This window comes from Rhinolophus sinicus, chromosome 11, assembly GCF_057876585.1.
Source record: "Rhinolophus sinicus isolate RSI-liver-muscle chromosome 11, RSI-T2T, whole genome shotgun sequence".
NCBI classification, from domain to species: Eukaryota; Metazoa; Chordata; class Mammalia; order Chiroptera; family Rhinolophidae; genus Rhinolophus; species Rhinolophus sinicus.
The window spans coordinates 11,764,870-11,789,810 of NC_142511.1; the positions used below are offsets into that span (position 1 = coordinate 11,764,870).

Consider the following 24,941-nt stretch of genomic DNA (forward strand, 5'->3'; position numbering starts at 1 on the left):
AAGTGGAAGGGGAATGGTGTGTCAGGGAGCAATGGTTCTGAACAAATTGAAAATGATCAGCCTACGTCGGTGTGACAGGAGGAGGTGGTGACAAAAATCTCGCCTCTGGTCTAATTCCTGTAGCAAATGTTGCTTGCCCCCCGCCCACTTCTCTTAGACTCAAACCAAGTACATCAGGACCAAATGGCATAAAAGAGAGTCTATAAGCAAAAAAGAGAACATTCTTCTTTATAAGAGGTTTGAGGAATCGCTGGAGTTAAGCCAGGGTTTGGCAAACATGGAGGAAATGGATTCTATGCAGTGGCAAAAGATCGCTACCGAGGACCTCAGGCAAGGTGGCTCTCTCTGGGTAGAAATGAAGTCTCCAGTGTTTCTGGCAGGTAAGGGCCATCGCCACCGTTTTTTTTGACCCTTACACGTAGGCAACTGAGAAAGATTAATATTTAACATTGTGTGATCATTTACTACTGTGTGTCAGCTGCATGCAACGCAAAGATGACCTCATTTGATCTTCGAAATAACCTATGAGGTAAGGCCTGAGACAGAGAGAATAAGTGACCTTCCCAAGGTCACACAGTAGGTGGCAGAGCCAGGATCTGAATCCAGACTGAGTGCAGAGGCCCCTACTGGCTGTGAAGGGAGCCAGAGCACCGAGTTTGGCCAGACTCCTGGTCACCAAAGCATCACCACAGCTGAACTGAATACTTTATTCCGTGCAGCCGATAAGCTCGTTCCACCTCACCACTCATCCCCCAAAATCGGGTCCAAAGCATTTTTGTGAATATATTTTTGACAGCTACCGTCCTCCCCCAACATAACACACCAGCCCCCCAGGCAGTGGTGAGGGGGCACAGGCTCTGCTGTCCCAGAGGTCTGGGTCATATCCTAGCTCTACTAGTGTCTGTGTAAACTTGAGCAATATATTTAATCTCTTTTTAAGCCCCAGTTTTCTCCTCTGCAAACTGGGAAAAATGACAGGCTTGTTGTGAGATGACTGGAGATCAGCTATGAAAAGCTATGAGCACAATGTTTGGCAATAGTACAAGTCCGGTAAATATTCGCCACTATTATTCTACGTGAACAAGCTAATGCTATTTGCTGACGCAGTCAGAGTAATGCCGTGTTTCTCAAACTTCAATCCACAGTAGATACATTTGACTTCAGGGCACATATACCTGTACATATGCATGTGCATATAGATCAGGGGTGTCCAAACTGCGGCCCGCGGGCCAACTGCGGCCCATGATCCATTGTTAATTGGCCCACAGCAAATTCCAAAAATATATTTAGTTGACTTAAATAAACCAGGTGAGGCAATACGTACTTCACCTCGAGTGAGTGGCCCGGCTGTTTGAGTATTTCACTGCATATGGCCCTTGGTGAAAAACGTTGAACAAAGTTTGGACACCCCTGAGAAAAATGTTTTCACAAACCAATACTTGTCCTTATTACATAAGATGATGCACTCTAATATTCTCTATTCTATTTCATTTTGTAAATGCTGGCAATGATTCCATTTCGTTTTTGACACACTATCGAGTCATGACCTACATTTTGAAAACCATGGGTAGAGTAGGAGTAGGTTAGAGCTTTGAAATTCCAGTTCCACCACTCACTGCCTCACTCTGTGAGCCCAGGCAAGTTACCGCATCTCTCTGAGCCTTGTTTCATCATCTACAGATTGGGGATAACGGCCCCTACCTTTGCAGGCCTGTTGAGGGGACTGGAGGTAAAGCAAGCACAGCAAAGCAGGTGCTCAGTAAGTAGCACTTGTTAGATTCCACTAAAAAAATGTAACACTCAACTCTTTTAAAACTTTGACGCACACGCCATATACAGAATGAGGTGCCCTGGATGCCTGCCCCTCGGAGCCATGCTTGGGCATGAGTTATTTAAATTGATCATGAACAGGCCCTCTGGTTTATGTCAGGGTTTCACCTTCTCTCTAAATTCTGAACCTCTCCCAGAAATCAAGAGAAAAGTGGAAGAAAGAGTAGCTGGTACATTTCACCACACATCCACTGGGCAACAGGCATTCCGTTGGTGGCCATGGAGTGTCAGGGATGGCCAGGAATAGTGGGAACCACCCTCCATGGAAGCACCGCCCCCCTCCGTCCAGCATACATCATGACTTTCTCCACCACTGCTCTTTCGGAACACAACTGTGCCCTTATAAAGGTGCCGCCTGTGCATTTGCCCAACCCAGGGCCCTGACTGCCAGGTAGGCGGGGGCCTATGCTCAGTCTGCACCATAGACTCACAGAGCACAGAGCATTCTAGAATGCTCTCCTCTTTCACATGGGGAAAATTTGTCCCAGGGAGGTGAAAAGACTTGCCCAAGTTTGCTCAACAAGAGAGAACTAGAACCCTGGATCCATTGCGGAAATAATCCACTGCTCTTGCAACTTACAGCCAGATGATGCCCTTGGCTGAGAGATAATAGTGGTGACAATGACAATGCTGGCATACTGGGCAGTGGACATTTGAGTGTCCACGCCCTAGCATTCCTTCTGGACTTCACCAGTATAACATCAGAAAGCGCTGGACTGCCCTGGATGGTTCCAGAACAACCATGTGTGACTGAACTTACTTGAAACCATAGAACTCCCAACCTAAATGAACATTTTCACCTTGGTAAGAGGTGAAATTGCGGCTACTCTGCTTTTATTTCCCAGTACCTGGTTAAAACTTCTCTTGCTGACAGTGTCAGCCTCACTGTCCTACCTCATTTTGGACACAAAGAAAAGCGATTCCTTCTCAATTCACCGTGCATGACTAGAAACAATGTGTGGCTATTTCTAGAAAACAGAGTTCTCTCTCAAAGGACAATTATGTGCAACTATTGATCATATTCAGATATATGAGCTGTCAATCCTGAAAGTAATTCCCAAAGACAGAGCCGAGAAGAGAAAGTTCCTTGCATCAAATTCTTTGAGGCAATAGCAGAATGCTTGAAATACATTTGCAATTCCTCCCCACAACAGATGGCTGCTTGGAAAAGGTTGATATTCATTTGGATTAGTTAGTTCTTGTGTATGTGTTAACAATCAGTGCCTTTTTCATAAGTCATACATATCTCAGTTACCTGAGTGTCCCCTCAGGCAGAAAATCTCCATGAGTCAGGTGTCCCCAAGAAGGGCTGAATCCTCGCTTGGGGTGTGGGGCATTGTATTTCCTTCAAACTTGGCCTGGGGAACTTGTCTTCCTTGTGTATAAACATTCTGTTAAAACACTACTTAACATTTCAAAGGCAACACCTTCAACAAAAGTATATGAATTTTGAACCCAGAGTGGATAATTAGAATCTCCCCGTTTTTCCCTACTTGATAGACATAGAGAAAATGACCTTTGAGGAACTCTGCTATAAATATCCAAAGATGGCCATAGAGAAGATCAGTGATGACTACAAAATATATTGTGAAAAAGCACCTAAGATAGGTAAGTGTTTGAACTCACAGAAAGATTGGCGACAGCCGGCTAAGGGAGAATCTCCAAACTCAATGGGTTATAAAGCCAAAAGAGGAACCATGCTTTGTTTGAAATGAGGAATAGTCAGACCATGCCTGTTTTCCAATCCTACAAAGCCATAGGAAGGCATCGTGAAAATGAGATGCGATTATAAAATAAGGATAATGATGAAAATTGTTCATTACTACTTTCTCACCTCGTTATTACTTGGAGGTTTTACATAATGCAAATTTGTCTTCTTTGAAGTTTCCTGGAGTCAGAGATGTGTGAAAGGAGGTTTGTTGGGGCGTGTTCTTAGGTATAACACCTGTAAGGGAAAGAGGAAAGTAGGACTGGACACACACAGGTAGACGCTGAACTGTGAGGCAGTTGCAGAAGACCTCAGCAGCTCCCAGAGGAAGCTCTAAAGCCAGGTGGCCCTCCAGTTGTCCCTCATGGAGTCAAGGGACCTTTGTACCTCCACATTGACTCTTATGGGATGTGGATGCCCCTAGGGAGGATATAACCTTGGGTAGGGCAGTGCCCTTTCATGGAGGCAACTTCCAGAATGAGTTTCAGGACTTCTTTCTTGCATTGCTGACTTGATGTACTTTGTTAGTTTTAGGAAAATTTCCGTTATTATCTCTTCAGATATTTGTCGTGCTCCGTTCAATTTCTGTCCTCCTTCTGTTAATCTTACTACACATATTTTCGACATTTCAGCCATATGCCATATGTCTCATATGCCTTAGTCTGTATTTTCTATTTTGTTCTCTTTGGCTTTTACTCCTAGTTCAGCAGTTCTCACTTCAGCTATGTATAGTTTGGCATTCTACCCATTTATTTATTCTTAATTTTCCACATTTCAGTCATTAAACTTTTTGTTTTGGGAATTTCTAGTTTTTCCTTTTTATGAAGTTCAATCTTTGTTATATTTTTTCCTCTTTTAATTCCTTAACCTATATTAATAATAGTAATTTTAAAGTTCATATTTGGATTTCCTGTGTGTATTTCAAATGTCATATTTTTTCGCCTTGGTTTTTGGTCAAATCTTTTTGAATACCATGTTATTTCAGCTTTATCTGTGAACGTTGTCGGTACAAATTTGTAGAAATCATGTGAGGCTTGGGTGATGTTTTTTCCTCCAGAGAGGGTTTCATTTTCTTCTGGCACACACTGAACTAATAGCATCCAGAGACCTTTAATGTATTTAGGGTTTGGGTTGGTTCAAAGCCAGCGTTCATTCCTTTTAATGGATGAGCTGGCTCTGGTTTTCCTTACTTTTTAGGGTCCTATTTGAAAGGCTGGGGTGCTTCTCTTTCATTGTTTTGCATTTTTGCCCTCTTCTGCCCTGAGAGTGTGCCAAATTTGCTGTATTTCTCGGTAGCAATGATCATCATTGTCAAATGCTTTGGAAGTAAAAGCAGTGCCCAAAGATTTTTTTTGCCCATTTTCTAAGTGCCTGTGGCCTTATCTTCTGTCTGACACTGCAGATGCCTCAAGGGCAGCATCAAGTATTGGTGGTACCGTTACCTTACTGGTTTTTAACTTTCTCTTTATTTAGAATCGCTGTTTTTATTTTGTTTTGTATTAATTTCTTACAGGCTTACTTCTGAGTTTAAAAGTGTGTTATTTTTTATCCAGCATTTCTAGGTGTTTTTTTATTGGGAGGTTTCTTGGGTTTCTTTTGGGTTTTTTGATGTCGAGTCTTCCATAGTCTGGATTTTATTTTTTCACCAATTTAATTGCATTTATCGAGCTCTATCGTATATTGTTTTCAATCCTTTTTGTATGCTGTCTGTTACTGAAAGTATTACCAAACCACACAAAAATTTCCTGTGGGGGTACATTCTATTTAATAAATAGTTTAGTGCATTGACTATATACCTAGGCCAGGTTCTAATTTCTGGAGGTGAAATGAGTAATATGCCATCCTCTCCCTTAATGAGTCGATAGTCTATATTTTCTTCTATAATATTAACCTCAAAAGGCTCTTCAAATAGTAAAATCCTTAGAATTTATCATTCTTCAACAGTCATGTTTTAATATATTTTTTGAAATAATCGTTTCTGAGTGGCAACAGGGAGCCAGACACCCACTCTAACTTGTGTGTGGTGTGGTCGAACACCACTTGAGAAAACTGCAGTGGAATCAGGGTCCGCAGGAAAGAGAATAGTTTTAATGAAAGCAAGAAGATGGAGGGAACTCTTAACAAAGAGGTCAAGAATCTGTGAGAGTTCGCTGATGACACAACAGGAGTTCCAGAGGGCAAGTGGGAGGGTTTAGGATGGGACAGCAGAGGTGTATCCAGGAGGACAGTCATGTGGAGGATGGTCCAGTAAAAGTGGCTGATTGGGGGATCAGCACCAAAATGACATTTGGTGTTGAAATGACAGGGAGAAATATGATGGACTCGGTTTCAGCAGTCGTCTAAGGAAGGTAGGCTGCAGGCCTAATTGCCAACAGACTTACATAGCACAGCCTGGACTGATATTAGTGTCAGGGATGAAAATCATCCCTACGTCTCTTCTTAGCATGAATGGCCAGAGATGACAGCAGTTGTGGGGACTGTGGTTTTCCCACCTGCCCTCAGCGTCTTGTAAATGTCCTTGCTACTTTGCTCCTTCTTAGTCTCTGCAATGTGCTTTGTAACATGGCGTTGCCCAACTGTGTGATTTTTTTTTCCCATTAGATTTTACAGTGAAAATTTTCAGAGAACCAAAGATGCCTTCACCCCCTGTTAGGCAAATGTCTTTGAAAAGGATTGGTGCAAGGAAGCCTTCGTTAGAACGACCCAGGTAAGACACAGGAGCTGGCCACAGCAACACCTCTTGGCCTAAGTTCTCTTTAATCTCAACATGTGTAATGCTGAACTTATTTTTCTGTGTGTAGGTTTCCATACTCTTTTCCGTATATCATACATACAGGCACAGGCATACTTTGTATTTTAAATCATTATTTAGCTTCTCGGATTGGCACCATGCAATGTATATTATACAATAACTTTTTTCCTCATAACAAACTATCATGAACATCCTTTTGTGTCAGTATGTGTGAATCTACCTCCTTCCATAGTATGGATGTAGCATGATTTAATTAACTACATCTTTTTATGGACATTCACATTATCTTTCATTTTTCATTGCTATCAATAGTCCCACAATAAAAATCTTTTTACGTGTATCCTTGCCTATTTGTGTTTTTCTGGATTCTGTGCTTCTGTAGTAGCTTCCTAATTAGGAGTAAGTAAGTTCCTTACTTCATGTTTCCCCCCTTGTAATCAATCGTAGAGTCAGCCTCTGATAAGGTTTCACTGCTCGGCAAAGATTCTGTCGCCCTTTCTTTCAGGAGTGCCCACTCCCCTTTCTTTCCATTTACCTTAGTGCTACCTCTATGTAGAAAGTTCTCCAAACGTGTGTCTTCTATGACTTCCCTCTCCTCTAAAACACTAAATCCCTAAGATACAGCACAAAGCACTTATCACATACTATTTTTTACTGTTCTTCATTTTTCAGGTATGTTTTCTACCTTCTTGACTATAATTTTCTTGTAAGCCATGCCATTCATTCAGTAATTCCTTGTTTTTATTCAGTAATTATCTATTAATGACTCACTGTATGGAAAGTTCTCTTCTAGAGGACAGAGAAATATTAGCACATACAAATTTGGTAGTCAAGGTCACTGGCAGAATATTTGCATATAGAAAGCTCCCAGAAGTATGTTTTTAGTTACCATTCATATTCATTGGGAGTGATAAGTCCTTTGTCTCTTCTAAATACTTTAGATAGGTCTTCCACCCTTTCAAGGAACTGACATTAATCCCCGAGGTTCAATCATTTATCCCTTTTGCTGTTCCAATTTGTACCACCCATCGCTTTCCACTATGTCTACAGAAATACCTATTTTCCACGTTAGTTGAGTATGAGTATCACAGAAGTCTTTTCTAAATCACATATTCACAAGATCATTAAATTCTAGAGGGAATTTGCAAGATTATATAGTCCAGTTTCATGTCTTGAGTTAAAGCCACAGTAGAATGGCCTAGATGTACCACAGTTGCAACTCTCTTAAAGCTTGTTCCTAGTCCTCATTCAATGTAACAAACAGTTATTGACTATACACTGTGTCCCAGACATTCTTTGGGTGCTAATGATACACACACAAAAATAAGACATGGTCCTTGCCTTTAATCTAATACATACTAAATAAACTACAAAGCTCACCTTTAAATACTATTGTAAAATATTAATTAATTACTATGAGAATATAGTGGAAAGAGGAAGCTTTGAGTGAGGATTCGAAAAAGTTAGAGCATCAGAAGAAGCTCTGATCGGCATGTAAGAATTCAATTGCAAAGAAATGGGAGTATTTTGTTGGTAGGGCTAAACCTTCCAAACTGGAGAAGTGACACAAAGATATAAACTCAGAAATTGAATGTGGTATTTAAAGAGCTGAAAATAGTTCGGTGGTATTAAAGTGCAGAATGCGTGGGGAGAAGGGACCTAAAGCATAACATTAGAAAGCTAGACTGAGACCAGAATAACTGAAAGAATTCTTGAGACTTGAGTGAATGATTAAGGAATTTGTATTGATTAAATGGTAATAAAGATTCATAGGGGTTGTTGGAACAGGAGTAGCAAAAATACCTATTATATGGATTTTAAAAATATTACTCTGGCAGAAAAAGCAATGGTCACATGAGGAGTCAAAAGACTCAGAGACAGAAGACAGAAATAATAGTTAGAAGGTTGTTGCAGTTTTTGGACAAGTGATCGTAAAGGCTTGAAGTAAACGGTAGGAATGGGTATATAAGATACAGATTTTGAAAACACTGAAGATGAGGAATTAGATTTCTGGAACAGTGGAGTAAGAACCTCCCAAATTGTCTCCCCATAAAAACCATGATAAAACTGGGCAAACCTGTCAAAAAATTTTAGAACTCTATAAATTATATTATCTAAAATTTCAGTTAAAAATATTATGGTACCTTACCCCCCCTACACCCCCAAAGAAAACAAGAATACCCACAGGAAAGTATGGCTCGTACACAGAGGAAAAAAAGCAGTTATTAGAAACTGTCGCCGATGTGATTCAGATATTGGACTCACTAAAGACTTCCACATAATATGTTCAATAAACTAAAGGAAACCATGTTTAAAAAATTAAAGGAAAGTATAATGACACTGAAAGACTGCCAATTGGGGGGGGTGGGTTGAATCCACAATGTAAAAAGAGTGTTTCCTTGCGGGGAAATAAACTATCCCCTTTAAAATTCCCCTTTAAAATACCTCTCTTTCTCCTCTATTGGGGTTATCCAATGATTGGACCAAGCTTAGGATGGATCCATAAAAGTTTATCTCCAAGGAAACAGAGTAATTAATTCCTTCATCTTGATCTTCACACACACGATGAAGGCCCCCAGCGTGGGAGAAGCCCTCCCCCTTGCCCTAATAGCAGCAGAGCCCATGGTCACCATCCCATTCTCTCCACCAATGATGCTGTTTTGTTTTCCAGAAACTTGGCAGAAGTCCTCCTAAATCCTCAACACTTGGAGTTTTTCAAGGAGTTCCTCAAAGAACGGAAGGCCGATAGCCCACTGCAATTCCTGATAGCCTTACAGAAGATTAGCACTGAGACCAATGAAAAGAATTACAAGTCTCTCTTTGAAAATATGATCAAGACTTTCTTCCATGGCAAAGTCTCTCCCGGTATGCATCGTCTTCTCCTGGTACTGTTGGCTTCTCCCTTGACTATCTTCTCGCGTCTGGACAAGAGCCTGTCTTAACGTGAGCCCCCTGAGAGAGCAGAACAGAGCAATGGCCACACGAGGCAGTATTGAGACAGAGATGAAGGGGGACCATGAAATAGAGAACAATACGCCCCACGTGTATTACTAGTAAAAGAAGCCGAGTGCAAGACACTTGCACTTGTATGTGAAATACGCTCCTCTATCCTCTCATTTAGCTTTACTCAACCCTGAAAATAGGAATTTATTTCATTTTTATAAGGTATGGATCAATAACTCTATTTTACAAATGACGAAGGTGAAACAGGGAGGCTAACTAACTTATCCGACTGGTGGAAGTTGAATTTAAACTCAGGTCATTTGACCTTCAAATCAACTAGACTGGAGTTAGATCAAAATTGAGCTAGCTGTGTGCAAAACTGGAGTGTCCATCACCCATCAGATATAAAGAGAGCTGTACCAGGAAGGAGAACTGTCTCCCTGAAAATCCTCATAAATTTTGTCTTGTTTTCTTGCCTAAGGTAGGAGGGTCAATCTGACCCCTGTAAATTCATCTTGGCCAGAAGCAGATGGTGCCCTAAAGTACTGACCTATCAGTCTAGAGGGAAACAAAAGGGGGTGGGCACGATTCCATCCTGGGGGTAAACACATCTGTAGCAAAGTACTGAAGACAAAACCTCCTATTTTGGCCCAGATGACCAGAGGGAGTGGTTTTTGGCTTGTGGTAAACCAAGATCAGGTTATAGATTTTATAAAAATAGAAAAAGAGCGAAAATTGGCAAATCTTTATTTGTAAGAAATATTGATTTGTTAAGTCTCGGAATATCAAGTTGTGTACATTGTTTTGAATGAGCTGGAAGAGAAAAAAGAGTATGCAGATCCTGGATAAGTTTTCAAGTCTTATGAATGAAAACAATAGTCTTTGAACACCTGGAGAGTCATAGTCTCTTTACAATCCTCATTTGTAATCTTGGATTCCCCATCTCTCCCAGCGATTTAACTTAAATCCTTTGTTCTATTGTTCTCTTCCTAAACCCAAAACTTGAAAGTGGAGCAGAAATGAATCTCTTAAACATTTCTTCCCCTTTTTACACACTTATCCTTGAAATTTCAGTGGAAGTAAACCAGGATGGTATTTGCTCTACAGATAAACTTGCATATAACATGCCAAAGATGCTTTTGAGATTGAACTAAAGGAAACCATGTGAAACAAATTGTGGCAAGCTCAGAATCTAACCAGATTGAGAATAAGGGAGTGTAAAACTCTAAAATGAAAAAAGCACAAAACAAAAACCACCAGCTGCCTCAGAAATGGTTGACAAGGAGATGATAGCGCTCTCTCTCTCTCTCTCTCATGTTTCTTAGAAGAAGTGCTGCAGTGCGATGCCCCTATTATCAAAGAAATTGGTCAGCTCCATCGTGTCAGCATGCCCTCCCTGGTAGTGCTCCAGGGCTGTGTAATGAAATCTCTGGAGGCAAAGTGGTGAGTATTGCCTGGAGAAGGCGGTAGGCCTTTCCAGAGCTGCTCACTGGCCCCCGAAAGCCACGTTATTCCAGGAGGCTCATAATTCATCCACCGAGTTTATTGCCAGAGCTTCCCGACAAAAGAAAAGCCACTTATCTTGAACCTTCTTACCTACCTACCATATATGCACACACGCGTGCACACACACACACTTCTGTTCATTTGCCTGAACAAGGAACAATACGATATTGATCAAAAAGGATAGGCTGACATTCGCAAAGGATTGAAATGGTAAGCAGGGTGTTTTTGAGTATCTCCCCATTCCCCAAGTCCCACTTCCACTTCCTCCAAAAGCCGAGCTAGGTTTGCTGGGACTGTTCCTTTTTATGTGCCAGGTGTTTGCCTTGTTTGATGCTCTTGGTCTCCTTCCGGCAGGTTTAAAGATTACCAGGCACTGTTCCCAGCTTCTTCCACTCAGGAGGCTCAGCCTGAAGCACAAGCTTTGCCCAGGAATCTCTCGAAGGCGGCAGCCACGCACTTACAGCAATCCCAGGTTGGTGAGGAAGACGGGGCCAGACAGCCATTGCCTGGCGGGCATTGTAGATCCTACAGAATCGTTAACGCTGGTAGCTTATGCAATCACCAAAACAACTACCCTTTGGGGTAGGGTTTTAAAACCCCATTGTACAAAGGAGGAGCGTGAGTCTCAGAGAAATGGTTACAGTGGGAATTTCAGGAAGTCCCTCTCTTCACTATCTGTGTGACAGGCCCAGGAGGACCAAAATGTCAGGATTTTTTTTACCGCTGAAACTTAGTTTGGAGGACATGGATGGGCCATGAAGGCAAATAGGTTTGATGAGCCTCACATATAAATTAAACTAATTTAACATGTAAATTAAACTAATTTACCTGCCCAGGCACTGGCATAATGGAACAATTTAGCCTCCATGTACCCTGGTGAGCCCCTCACTGTATGACCAAGAGCAGGCCTTGCACATGTGTCCTGCAGACAAGCAACTGTTAGAGAGAGAATGCAAAGGGTTACGAGCAGGCCATTTCTTTCTTCCACACTCATCGGTTAGCTCTCATTCTTTCTCCCATGGGAGAAGAGGAAAGGGAAGAAAGAGAAGACTGTTATTCAGGAAAGTCTTTTCATGTGACTTGAGGAAAAAAAGCCATGCTTCACTTAGATAACCCCTTGCTCAGTATGTTGTAGAGTTACTTCCCATCAGAAAAATTTGAGCCCAGCTCTGACTCTTAAGACTCTTGCTCGGGTATCTCTGATAAAAGCACTTATTATGCTCATTGGTCCCATACTCCAGATAGGGAAATGGGCTGCTCTGTCCTTTCTCCTTTTTATTTTCTCTGTGCACAAATCAACTCCATGTCAGGGTACCACGAATGATCATGTAGCATATTAAAAAAAATACTGCATCCAGAACCAGGATGCTTTGTTTTAATTTCAGGTCTCCCTGTTCTTAGGTAAGAAAAGATCAAAAGAAACCAACATGTATATAATGCCTACTTTGTGACAAGCACTGCATGAGTTCTCACATATCATCACTCACCCTCACCACCACCCAAAGGCTATTTTTTCTATCTTACACGTGGAAACATTGAGACACAGCTTAAGTAAATGGACCCAAATTGCACAATTAGGGTGAAGCTAGGCTCCCGACTCAAAGTTTCTTTTTTTTCTTTTTTCAATAAACATGTAGATTTATTTTGAATCAGTGATACACGATACAGATCGGTTTTGCAGTTTTTAATGAACTGAAATCGAAATTTCTAAATACAGCAGTGTCTGCCTGTGCAACAAATATCTTAAGGTAAAATAAGGTATTTTGATAGGACTCCATCTGCATGAACAAATCAGATGAAATACCTGGAAAAGTTTCTATATACCTTCTGCATTAAAAAACACGCCAAATTATTAGTGGCTCCAGATACTAAATTGCTAAAGGAGATGGGGCAAAGTCTGTGAGTTCTGTTGTAAGAGCTCTTCTTGCAAAATCTCACTAGTTCCATATTATATGATTTTGTTGTTAGAACAGTATTCAAAATTACAGACAATGACAGGCTTCATCAGCTACATTTTCACAAAAATTGCTATATGTGTTGACATTCAGGTGTGACAGGTAAATGTATCTGGTTAAATGACAATGATGCCACTGCAGCTAATTTTTGCCACCTTGGGAGGAGTGAAAATCCTGCATGCTTTCAAATGAATCTTATGTCTTAAAGCACTCGCTGAAAACTTCAGACTCAAAATGTCTGATCCTGAATCCAGTGGGTTTTGTCCTTCGCTACTGGCTCTCTAAAGCCGCGCTCACATTGAAGGTCGCTCTCTGTAGAATGAGACAACTAAACTAGTTGATCAACAAGCTTCTTTCTGGTTCTCAGTATTGGTTTCTCCAGGGGTCAAGAAACTGGAGAATGGTGACTGGGTATCTATGCAGAAATGGATGAAGAAACTTATAAAATGCATCTGTATGTGATGTATGAATGTCTGCATATAATGATGTTGCTTTTTTTTTAATGCTTAGAAATTGTTTTACTCATTTCCTTATTTCTTCAACATTTCAAAATCTGTCTGAGCCATTATTTCCTTCTCGTGAGTCACGCTTACCTCTACCCTCTGTTTCTTCCTGTTTTTAGCGCTCACATTCCCTCTCCCAACCACGGCATCTCAAATCTTCACTGTTGAAAGACCGTGGTACCAAGATCATTGCCAATGGCCCCAGACACGCCTGGTTGAAGCCGGAATCTTCTACCCACCAACTGCTTAATCTGGGGAAGGTTATATAAGTTCTCTGACCTGAGTTTTCCTCCCCTTTAAATTGGTGCTAAAAAGTCTTGCTTAGAAAGGAGGTGTTGTGAGGATTGCATGTAATGAATGTCAAGTTTAGGGCACAGAGTGGACTCTCAGTGGACAGCAGCTATACTAATGAATATGTCATACCCCTCCTTCTTTCCCCAGAAGAGAGGCTGGCTGAAAATGATCAGCTTCATCAAGAGCTTTTGCAAGTACCGCAGATTTGTGTCTAATGTCAATAAGCGCCAGGAATTTGAAGCATATCTTCACCAGGAATTAAACAATAACAAGGAAAGTGAGTCACTTCTCTATTTACTCCCCTTACCTGTTGCTATTTCAGTCACAAGGATTAGCCCAGATATGCAGAGCTATTGCTTTGAGCCATGACCCTGTTCGCCTGGGGTCTAGCAGGAACCCTAGGTCCTAGGTGCAAAGTCAAGTCCAGACCTGCCTAGCGAGGGTGGGACCCCTACTGGCTTCTCAGGGAACCAGAAAGGGTGGGGAATGACTAGTCTAAAGCACTGTGAGAGCTCACATTACACAAAACTCTTTCCTTATGTTGTTTGTTCAGGGCAGAGATTTATTAAATTACTTCATTCATTCATTCCAACACCCTTTTTGAGAATGTGGCAGGCACTTTGTGGGGTGCTGGGAATGCAGTAGTGAATATACAGCATAGGATCTGCCATCAAGGCACCTACAGTTTTGAGAGCAAGACAAAAGAAGTGCAAGAGATGTTACAGCCAGAGTGCTTGGGTTCGAATCTGCCCCTTTCTAACTGAAGAGCCTTTTGAAAGTGACTTTGTACCTCAGTTTCCTCATCTGTTGAATGGAAATAATAATTGTGCCTATCCCCTAGGGTTGTTGTGAGGATTAAGCAAGTTAATACATGTAAAGCGTCTTAGAATTACTCTTGGCAATAGTAAGTGCTATAGGATTAGCAAGTGTTCTTGCTGTTCCTATATGATTGTGAGGAAGGATCCCAAGTATAGTTGCAGGGAGACCCTAGTTAGTCAAGGGAGAGGATCAGGGAGGAATTCTCCCAGAAAATGACATAAAGTTGAGTTTTCAGGAACAAGCAAGTTAGGCGGGCAAAATAGGAGGGGAGTAATTTCTAGGTCTGCGTAGAACCCTAAAATAAGAAAGAGGATGGTACAATTCAGGAACTGCAGGGCCAAGTGGACTAGAGACTAATGAGACAGGGAAGTGTCTGAGACAGACCGGAGGGATCGATAGTGACAAATCGCGTCTCTCTTGATGACTTTTGAGTTATTCCAACTTTCACTTTGAGATCTCACATGTGGAATCTAAAGAACAAAATAAATAAGCAAACCAGACGCAGACTCATAGATACAGAGAACAAAATGACGGTTGCCAGAGGGGAGGGGGGTTGGGGAGCCAGGTGAAAAGGTGAGGGGATTAAGAAATACAAATTGGTAGGTACAAAATAGTCACGGATATAAAGTACAGCATAAGGAATATAGTCAACAATGTTGCAACAACTATGTATAGTGCTAGGTGGGTACTAGACTAATTGGGGGGGATCGCTGTATAAATTATATACGTCACTGTCTAACCACTCTGCTGTACATCTGAAAGTAATATAAAATAATATTGAATGTCAACTGTAACTTAAAATATATATATATATTTTTAAATGCTGTAAAACATACGTATTTTGCAATTGTCTGTTTCTACGAAATAAATGACTTAAAATTCCTTTTTTAAGGAATGGGGAAATGGTTTAAAATAGTTCAGTCGCGGTCCATTTTGCAGGTCACCTCTTCGTATTCTGTTTCTGCAGAAATGTTCGGGATTAGCATAACTACAACGAGCATTTATTTCTATTAGATAAGCACCAGGAAAACACCTTTCAATATTCAATTTTTTTTTTTTTTGGAATGTCTGTTTCCATACCATCTGAGAAGATGGCTTTTCAGCAGCCCTTCAAGTCTAAGGGAAAGGTTGAGTCCGATGGTGGGGAATCACTATTTTAATAGGCCCAAGGTGGGTCCACAGTTTCTTTTCTTCATTTTAGTTATGCCCAAGTCAAAGGCTTCAGGCTTGAGTGACCTGACCTAGCTAGATGGTAATTCCTTCCTCTTTCTCTTTCAGATATGTCTGCACCCCCAAACATACCAGGACGCCAAACCCCATGTCACTCAAATGTCGGGAGTGCAGACCAGGAGAATGGAGATATAATCCTTATAAAGCGACGCATATTTGGCCACAGGATTGTCATTGTCAATTTTGCAGTCAATGATTTATATTTCTTTTCTGAAATGGAGAAGTAAGTTCCCATCATTCCTTCCCCTTGTGGCTTTCCATGCTTAATACCTCCCAGCAAAGACTGGAGTGCCCTATAAGTGGCACAGTGATTTCTGAAAAATCTCACTGAATGCTATCATTGTATCAGTTTCCACCATTCTTTCCTTTGGGTCCTAAAAGATCTTCAGTATTCTGGAATCCCCAATATTGAAATGCACTTACTTATTTATACCCAGGAAATAGAATCCTTTTTTTCTATTTTTCATTAAGCCCTCTTAAGTAGCATCATTGGACCAAAGTTCTTTAGTTAAAGCAAAGAATTATAATAATAAAGCTTTTGTGTTTGTGCATGACATTAAACAGATATTTTAAGGTTGAAAGATATTAATGTACATTTACTCACCTGTCAAACTTTTGATGTAAAACCAAAGCCATTCCTCTAATTGGAAGTCCCATATTTTTTTTTTTTTGTATATACCAATCCCCAAAATGCTATCTACTAAAGTGGAACAAGAATGTAAAGATTACTGCAAAGCAACTTAATCCTTCTGGATTTTTATACTTGTCTTTGCAATTTTTTAAATTGCCTTGTCACACCTAACTCAACAGCAATTTTTTTAAAAAAGCAACTTGCCTTTGTAGGAACATTCCAAAGCATTCCAATTTGTTTTCACAGAAACAACAAATACCTTTCTTTCCTTATTCATATTTTGTCAATTTTCATAAGTTACAAATTACAGTAATAAGTGCCGCAGGCAAAAATATTTGGGAAGAAACATGAATAGCTCTCAGTAAATGTCTGCCCCAAGGAATTGGAGAAATGTCAGCGTGTTCTAGAGAAGGTACCACACTATATAGCGTCAACATCAGTCAGTCAGGGGCATCTGTCAGTGCATTTCGTGGAAGTGCAGACCACCTGGTAACTCAGCACATCAATTAGGGGCATTGGGTTAAGAGCCCAAGGAAGGAGTTTGCTCAGTTCCACAAACACTTACGAATTGCTGGATCATTCTCGGGCACTGGATTTGGTATTGGAGATACCAAAAACCACCAAGACATGCTCTCTGTCCTCCAAGATCCCACAGAAATGGGGGTAGCAGAAAAGACACAAATAAAATTAGGACGTGGGATGATATGTGGTATGGTGGAGTCCGGCCCAGGAAGTGCACGTAGACAACTGAGCCCTCACGTATGGCTTCTTGGGAGACAGGTAACCTAAGCTGAATTTTGAAGAATGAGTAGGGGTTAGTGAGATGTAAAAAAAGAAAATGAATGCAAGAGAGGCACGTGGGGAGCAGAAAGCAATACCAGTCAGAATGAACAGCCTCCCCTGCTGCTCCAATTCTGTCGCCATCGTCTCTACGTTCTCACTTGCCCCTACGAACCGTTCTCTGCACAGTGGTCAGACAGCCTTTCAACAGTGTCAACCTGGTAATAGCACTCTCCTGCCTAAAATGTTCCAGTGGCTTCCCATGGCCACTGGATTCAAGTCCAAACTTTCTCCGGTTGCCTAACTCGTTCTAGGAGCAGCCCTACCTGCATCTCGGAGCTCGCTTCCTGCCGCTGACCACTTGCCCCAGCTCCAGCTATGGGGCTCTGCTCCCCCTGTGCCCACTGATTTTGCACTCACTGCTGCCTTTGTGGGAAGATGCCCCTGGACTCAGGTCTTCAAATGACTGTCCTTTCTCATTGTTCCCAGTCTCAGTGCCCGCCCCCTTCCCAATTACATCAGGTCCTTTTGTTATCGTCATAGCACTACCGGTTATTTAATTGTTCACTTATTTACTTATATGTCCTCTTCCCCTCATTGATTGCAAGCTCCTGGAAAGCAGGACTCTGTTTACTTTGTTCATTGCTGAATCCCTACTCTTGGGACTGTGCCTGCACAGAGTAAACCCTTAATAAATAAATATTTGCTGATTGAATAAACGAGTGGACATACAAAACGAGCTTAATAGGAAAAGCTTGGTATCCCACTATTAGGAAGACTTTGAATGGTTAAGATTTAAAATGGCCTGAGAGAAGGGAACTGTGTACTTAAATGAAGATAAGGTATAATGGACAGATAGTTGATGGCTAGTAAAATAATATGTTGCTAGGAGACAGAGTGTAGAATGGCAGTTGCCAGGGGCTGGGGGAAGTGGAGAATGGGAGTTAGTGTTTAATGGAATTTTAGTTTGGGAAGATGAAGAAAGGTCTGGAGAGGACGTGGTTTTGATCATACAACAGTGCGGATTTACCGAAGGCTGCTGAACTACACATTTAAAAACAATGACACTGGTCAATGTTATGCCACGTATAGTTTACTACAGTGAAAATCCATGAAGAAAAGGAATGTGTGGCTTTGCAGAGAGGTGGGAATTGTGAGCAGGCCGCACAGGAGGGGAAAGAAAGAACAAGACAGCCCTTAGCCCCGGAAACTGGTGCAGGGGCCAGGATGGGTAAGGAAGGGAGGATGGGGTAAATTAGGGAGTTTGGGGTGAAGAACTACACTTGAACACACGTTTCGCATATTATCTGACATGTGCTAGGGGCTCAATTCGTATTTGCCAATAGAACAACCTGGCCCAGGATTGGGCCCTGGCTTTTTTTTTTTTTTTTTTTTTTAGGCCAGAACTAGGTCTGGGCTGGCTGCTCTCTTTAGTCACCGCTTTCATCTTTGCTGTCTTCCTACTCACTGCCTCTTTTTAGATTTAACAATTTGGTGAGTTCAGCTCATGTGCTGCAAATCAACCGGGCCTACAATGAGAATGACGTGATCCTGATGAAGGCCAAAATCAACATCATCCTGAAGCTCTTCCTGAACTCGGAGATCCCTCCAAAGCTAAGGGTAAGGGCGACGTCCGCTCCTCTCTGGCCTTGTGCCAAGAAGCATCCCCCACAAGAACCCTGAAAGCTAGTTGCCAGGTACCTCCTAAGTCCTGGGTCAGCCAGATGTCCTTTCCCTAGCAGCCCCCCAAAAGCTCCTGCCTTCTGGGGAGGGGGTGGTTTTGAAGGTCCTTGGGGGCCAAAGTGGTGTTCTGCTTTCCCTGGAGCCTCTGCCAGTGACAGGCTCCCCCTCTGTGGGTAGGTGAACATCTCGGAGTCCCACAAGGATGCCATTCTTGCTGCCATTACAGAGGGCAACCTAGATCGCAGCATCTTCCACGGGGCGATCATGTCCCTCTTCCCCGTCATCATGTACTTCTGGAAAAGGTAACTCTCCCCTCACCTGAGGACCGTGAGGTCCTTGGACTTTGTAGAGAGTTTTCTGCCTTCCTGCAGCCCTCGGTTTCACTGTTTCCAGGTCCGTGGTGTGTTGTTCCACTTATATTCCATCCTCACACTCCCACACGGAACACTCAATCTTAGGATGGAAGGCCACGTAAGACTGGGGAACAGAATGCCTGGCTCCCACCTCTCTCTCCCCCGGACTTGCTAGGAACAAAGGTGCTAGTTAGGTTTTCGTAGGTTCCCCTGCAAGGGTCCTGGTGGACCCCAGCCATTTGGGAGAAATTCTGTCAAGGCTTACGCAATGGCGCTCATGCTTAAGGAACCTCGTGGGGGCTGTGAGCCAGAGGAGGTTCGCTGTGTTATGCCTAGAGCCCATAATTACCAGTAAGGGCACAGTTGCTGGATATTTTGATTTTCAAGAGACACTTGAAATTCAGATGTTTATATCATATCTCCCAAGGTTAAAGTAGCAAATGGGGCAACTAACTCCAAACTGAAACATGGTGAGGAAACTGTCAAGGCCAAAAACCAAAAATGAAACAAAATACCTGCAGGACAAATGCAGCGGTGCCCACTGATTCCTAACCTGTCCTGTCAGCGTTTGGGCTCGGAGACTGGCCTAGGTCCTCCCAGCTGACTCATGAGGCTATTCACTCCTGCCGTCTGCTGTGGCTCTGGCTCAGACCCTCCACACGGTGAATGGCAGGACCCTGGGTAATAATGACGACAGGACGACTGGCTGAGATGGGCCCAGACCAGGCTAATGGGGGAGGTTAGATTATTACTGTGATTCCAGCTCTTGGTGGTTTCCTGCTCCCACACACACAAAAAAATTATTATTAAATAGAAGTGTAAAGGTTGCCTACCAATCACCAACCTATATTTTTAAATCCCTAAGATAATAAGTTATTTAATATAGGATTGAAAGAAATGAAAAAAAAAAATCTAAGTTCAAGATAACCGGTTGAGCCTTTTGAGCACCCAATGTTATCTAGCACTTTCTTCTAGACTTGATTCTAGTTCTGCTAACCAGATCTAAATAGAATTTCATCCTGAAACTTCCTGGAGGACCAGAAACCCCTGGGAAATACGTATATGCTGCTTCTGGCTTGAGTCACGCTCAGCTCTGTCTCATCTCTGTTTTGGAAGTGTAAGGGTCCTTCACAGAGGCTTTGAATTCTAATCCTCATGCAGCTGGTTCTTGACTTGCTCTCCTATATGTTTAGAGAGAGTTTTATATTGTGCAAACTATGTCTACATCTGTGACCGCAAATGAACCTCTCAACAACCCTATGAGTGGGTGACTCAAAGTATTATTATCCCCATTTTGTAGATGAGGAAACTGAGGTTCAGAGTTGTTAAGGGACTGGCCTAGGTAAGTGGTACCACTTCGTAAGTCGTAAAACCAGGATTAGATACCAGGTCTCTTGGTCTCTTAAGCATCATTAAGAATGAATCCATGGCATATTGGGAGGTCAGTGACAGGAGAGAGACCCAGGTCAGTGAATAGAATAGGAGAAACCAACTGTGATCTGATAGAATGCCCCTTGCGGAGGAAGAAGGAAGGCAGCAGTCAAGACCACCAGAGCCAAGGCTGGATAGAAAACAAATCCAGTCTTAGCCAAGACCAGCCTCCAAGGGGTCCAAGCCAAGGGCAGGCTGAGGGAGCAGGGGGTTAGGGACTAGGGAGGAAGAGATGGAGAGTGTGTATAACAGTGCTCAGGCTGCAGTAAGTATGCGAGTTCATGTAAGGAGCCAGGTCTACTCCAAGGAGAGGGCCGATGGGAAGGAGGTGAAGGGGTCAATGTTCTCAGTAAGGGACAGGGTGGAAACCAGAGACTGGGTCCTGAGGGGGCCAGTCAGACACGCTGGCTGCACCAAGTGGGGTTCAATAGGGAGCTCAGAGTCTGATGCTCAAGCAAGCACCCCAGGGTAGATTCTTTACAGACTCCATTCACTGGTGATTCCCGAAGGAAGCCCCAACGTACTGCCCGTGCCAGGCCCTCCCTGGAGCCATGCCTGGACAAAGAGAAGGCCACCGAAGAAGGGCTTCTGACAGGCAGCATTCTGCGGCCAGGGGCTCTCGTCTTCTCTGCTGGACACCCCACTCTCTGTGAGGGCTGGTCCGGACCCCGTTTCCCTGTACTCAGTGTTCCAGCCCCCTCAGCGGTGGTTTCTGCCTGTGACAAAAGCCATTCTTCTCACAGGTTTTGCTCCTGGAAGGCAACCCGCTCTTACTTCCAGTACAGGGGGAAGAAGTCCAAGGACAGAAAAACTCCTCCTAAGTCTGGACTGGTAAACAAGTACCCACCTTGGAACGGAGGTAAGCTCCACCACGACCCACCGCCCCATTCTCTAGCAAATGAGACTCATGAAGGGAAAGCAAGGGCCTGCAGGCCCGGCTGTAAGGCTTCCCAGAGGGTGTTTGCTGGAGCGGTGGGCATCGTACTAACTTGGCCTCAGAGAAACATTAGGTATATTTTATCTGTGGCTACCAGTGCTGGCAAAAGGGTGCCCCACCCATGGACGGCTTGCCGGCAGTACCTCCCAGGATGCCTCTGGATATGGTGGGGAAATGGAGGTGGGGACCTGCTTTATTGCTCTTTAGGAAGATCCTGCTCCAATTATCTCTCTACCATTTGAAAACCATCTGTGTTATAGTGTTAAGGGAGAAAATTAAAAAGTGGATGTAGAGTATAATTTTAATGTGGTAAATATATATATATATATATATATATATATATATATATATATATATATATATATTTTTTTTTTTTTTTTTTTTTTTTTTAATGCAACCATAGGATAAGCTTAGAAATAAAGATAAAGTGTTAATAGGATTATCTCTGGGTGATGTGGCTGTGAGAAATTTACATTATATTTACATGAAATTTATATTACTAATGTATTATTAATCATACGTTATAATGTTTATAAATGAATAAATGTGTGTTTGAGAACACATAAATGTCTTCGTAGCACAGGGCAGTTAAACCCAGGCCCTTTCCCAATACCCACACTGAGATCAGTACTTGAGCGAAAAGGAATTTAAAGAGAGGGAGGAGAGTGCATGGGGCAGTGTCTGGGGAGCGTAAGCCTGGGTCTCTGCAGAGGAAAGTTCTGGGAACCAAAGAGCACAGGTCTGTGAACCTGGGAACAGAACCAGCATCAGAATAAAACATAGAGTTAGGACAGGAGTCTTAAAAATGGCAGCTCACTGTCCCATGATGCAGCTGAGCGTTCTGTTGTGTTAGCTCATACTGGCCTGACCCTCACGTCCATGTCCCCAGATGGTCACCCCTGCCCCCACTCCATCCCTCACAAACAAAGATGCCACCCCCTTCTCGGAGCACAAATGAGGGCCCTGGAGACCTAAATCCATCTCTGGCTGTAGAGCCCAGCTCCTGCCCCTCTGAGAGGGTCCTCACCTCAGTAGGAAACAACTCACCCACCTCCCTGGCAGCAGCCACCCCTGTGATCAAGCAACATGGCTTATTATCCTTGTCTCTGACTTGTGACATGTCACATCAGCAGACTGACGTCAGCAATCTTTAAGGATGTGGGCCACAGGTGCAAGGGCTTATTTAGGAGGGAGGGGTAGGGGGAGAGGGAGGGAGCAATAAGAGGAGAAAGAGGAAAGTGGACATTCAGGGCAGACACATGATACTTGCTCCAAGGAGCAAGAAAATGCCCCTCGTGGTAGCTAAAGAACGCCCAACCTTTGGTTCATTTCCTGTGCTGAGCTCCAGGGAGGTAAAACCCCGAGTCTTTTCTGGTCTCAGAAGTTGCAAACAGGCCGCAGGACACTCTGAATTAAGAAGCCAGGCCACTCGGGTTCTAGGCCTGGAGAGTTATGTTCGTGTGTGAACTGAGGGACCTTAAGCATCTTGCTTCCCCTTCTGCAGCCTCAGACCCCTGATCTCAGATACAGAGGTTTGGATTTAGATAATATTCTTTCATTAGCATTCTGTAATCCAAGGCGTGTGGAACAGGAGCCTTCTTTGCTTACTTAGAAAGATTTATTTTGTCGAGTATTGCTGTAAGGGCTTTCAATGCTCCCCCTTCTTTCTTCCCCAGGAGACTATACCGTCTTAAGATTCACCTTGCTCAAAGGTATGGAATGGCTGCAGCCTCAACAGCGGGATGTAATAGCAAGTCCAGCCCAGAATTGTGAGTTGGAGTTGGGAACCCCACTGATATTAAAAGCCCACTACTCAATTAGAGAGTGACCTTAAGGCCAGCTTAGCCAATCTCCTTATTGGCCAGGAGGAGACTGAGATCCCCAAAACGTGAAGTGACTTGCTCAGAATCACACAGCTTGTGAATGGCAGGGATGGGGTGGAAAGCGGGTCTCCTGACTGTCTTCGCAGGGGTCGGTGCGCAGCTCTCATTAGAATAACCATATCTTCTTGATTCTCTTATAGCCCCTTGAAGGTGGGTACCTTAAACTTCTCTGTGTTTCTGCTGCCTCCTCTGCCCATTTCCAGGTGTGGTGTGTGAGATTTATTAAGAGACGATCATAATATCCCTGTTGTTAGTTTCCTCCCCCCCTCCCCCTCCCCCATGAGGGCACCTGCGGGATTGCACAGGACCTCCAACCCGTACTTCCTGCTTCCTGGAAGGTCCTGCTGCTGATCTCCTTACGCCTGTCATAAGCACTCTGGTGCTAGAACACCGTGTTGGGGACGTGTTATATCCTTTTTCTTCCCCATCTTCAGCCTCTAAGAGTCAATTCCGTTCCCTTGTTTCCTCCTGGTCGCGCCCAACAAGCCTTTCCTTTCTGTCCCCTTGTCAGCTTCTATTTCCATGTTGGGATACTCCTTCTCTGAAATACCAGCTTGCCTGGCCTGCCCATTTGCATATATCCCCTTGTGGCTTAATGCAGAGGCCATTCTGGAACATTGACCCATAGGGCCCAAACAGCCCTAAAGTCTGGTGATTCTAGCGTTCATCTGGCCTAATTTCCTTATTTTACTCCCCTGGGTCAATGGAGTTGGTGTCATGACATTTGCATCCAGACAAAATGTCTCCTAGGACAAAAATTTTACAGCATACAAACCAGGCCTCCTTCCTCTTCCTGGAGCATCTCTGTTTGACCTTCACTTTCCCAATTCCTTCCCTGAAAGCTGTCTTGGGGTGGGCCTCCCTGGGCTGGAGGTCCTCCGGTAAGTGTCTGTGCCCTGAGTTGTGATGGAGTTTTTCTCTGTATTTGTCTTTAGCTTCATCGAGCAACCTGACCCAGCTAAGACATTCCCTCTCCACTGTGCAGCTGAGTCCTGTCCCGGGGTAGGCATGAGCTGGAAGTCTCGTCTTCATCCAAGCATACAGTGGGAGAGGGGGGAGAAACTTCCCAGAGACCTAGCTCCCCCTCCTGACACTCCTGGCATATAGACCCAAGAAGTTGAGCTTGCTGCTTCCAGAGAGGCCTGTAGTCGGGGTGTTTTCTCTAGGGGTGTCCCCACCCACCTCCATTAGGACAGGCATTTTTAGGAAGTTGAAGCCCCCTGACCCACCTTCCAGTAGAACACTCTTGCTGGGGGAAGAGTGTCTCAGATGGTCTTTCATTGATGGCTTCCCTAATCCTCCAGCCTTCTGGGTCAGATGCATAAGATGGAGAAAAACGAAGAGGTATCTTTCTGCTGGGTAGGATATTGGCATTAAGAACAGAAAGGACTTGAGCCTGTCCAAACCTGATTTCAGCCTAACTCACTTCTGCACAAGCATCAAAGTAGGACTGGTGTTACGTCAGGGCTCTGGGGGAATCCTTAGGGAGTCATGGAAACTACAGCTGAGCAGGGTTGAAGAGCTGAGATCAAGGTTATAGATCACAAACTCTGTGAATGGCGGGCCTGGTTTCCTCACCAGCCATCCCCCCTTCTCAGACCTGCTGTAATTCTGAGGATTTTGGAGCTTTCCAGGCATCATTGGCCAGTGTTGATGCCTGGAAGACAAGCCAGGTACTTTGGAGCTCTTTGTAGGGAAAGGCA

General features: G+C 43.3%; 1 protein-coding gene across 1 annotated transcript in view; it reads left to right on the top strand.

Moving 5' to 3' along the window:
* RGSL1 (regulator of G protein signaling like 1) overlaps positions 1 to 24,941 on the top strand; it is an 88,700-nt gene that overhangs the window by 60,300 nt on the left and 3,459 nt on the right. The window contains exons 11-23 of the mRNA XM_074322193.2: positions 158 to 380; positions 3,331 to 3,438; positions 6,140 to 6,245; positions 8,962 to 9,155; positions 10,559 to 10,676; positions 11,094 to 11,211; positions 13,639 to 13,768; positions 15,589 to 15,763; positions 18,433 to 18,571; positions 18,812 to 18,936; positions 21,162 to 21,277; positions 23,032 to 23,124; positions 24,174 to 24,240. Of these exons, the coding sequence (XP_074178294.2) occupies positions 158 to 380; positions 3,331 to 3,438; positions 6,140 to 6,245; positions 8,962 to 9,155; positions 10,559 to 10,676; positions 11,094 to 11,211; positions 13,639 to 13,768; positions 15,589 to 15,763; positions 18,433 to 18,571; positions 18,812 to 18,936; positions 21,162 to 21,277; positions 23,032 to 23,124; positions 24,174 to 24,240 (1,712 nt within the window). The remainder of the gene's footprint in view (positions 1 to 157; positions 381 to 3,330; positions 3,439 to 6,139; positions 6,246 to 8,961; positions 9,156 to 10,558; positions 10,677 to 11,093; positions 11,212 to 13,638; positions 13,769 to 15,588; positions 15,764 to 18,432; positions 18,572 to 18,811; positions 18,937 to 21,161; positions 21,278 to 23,031; positions 23,125 to 24,173; positions 24,241 to 24,941) is intronic.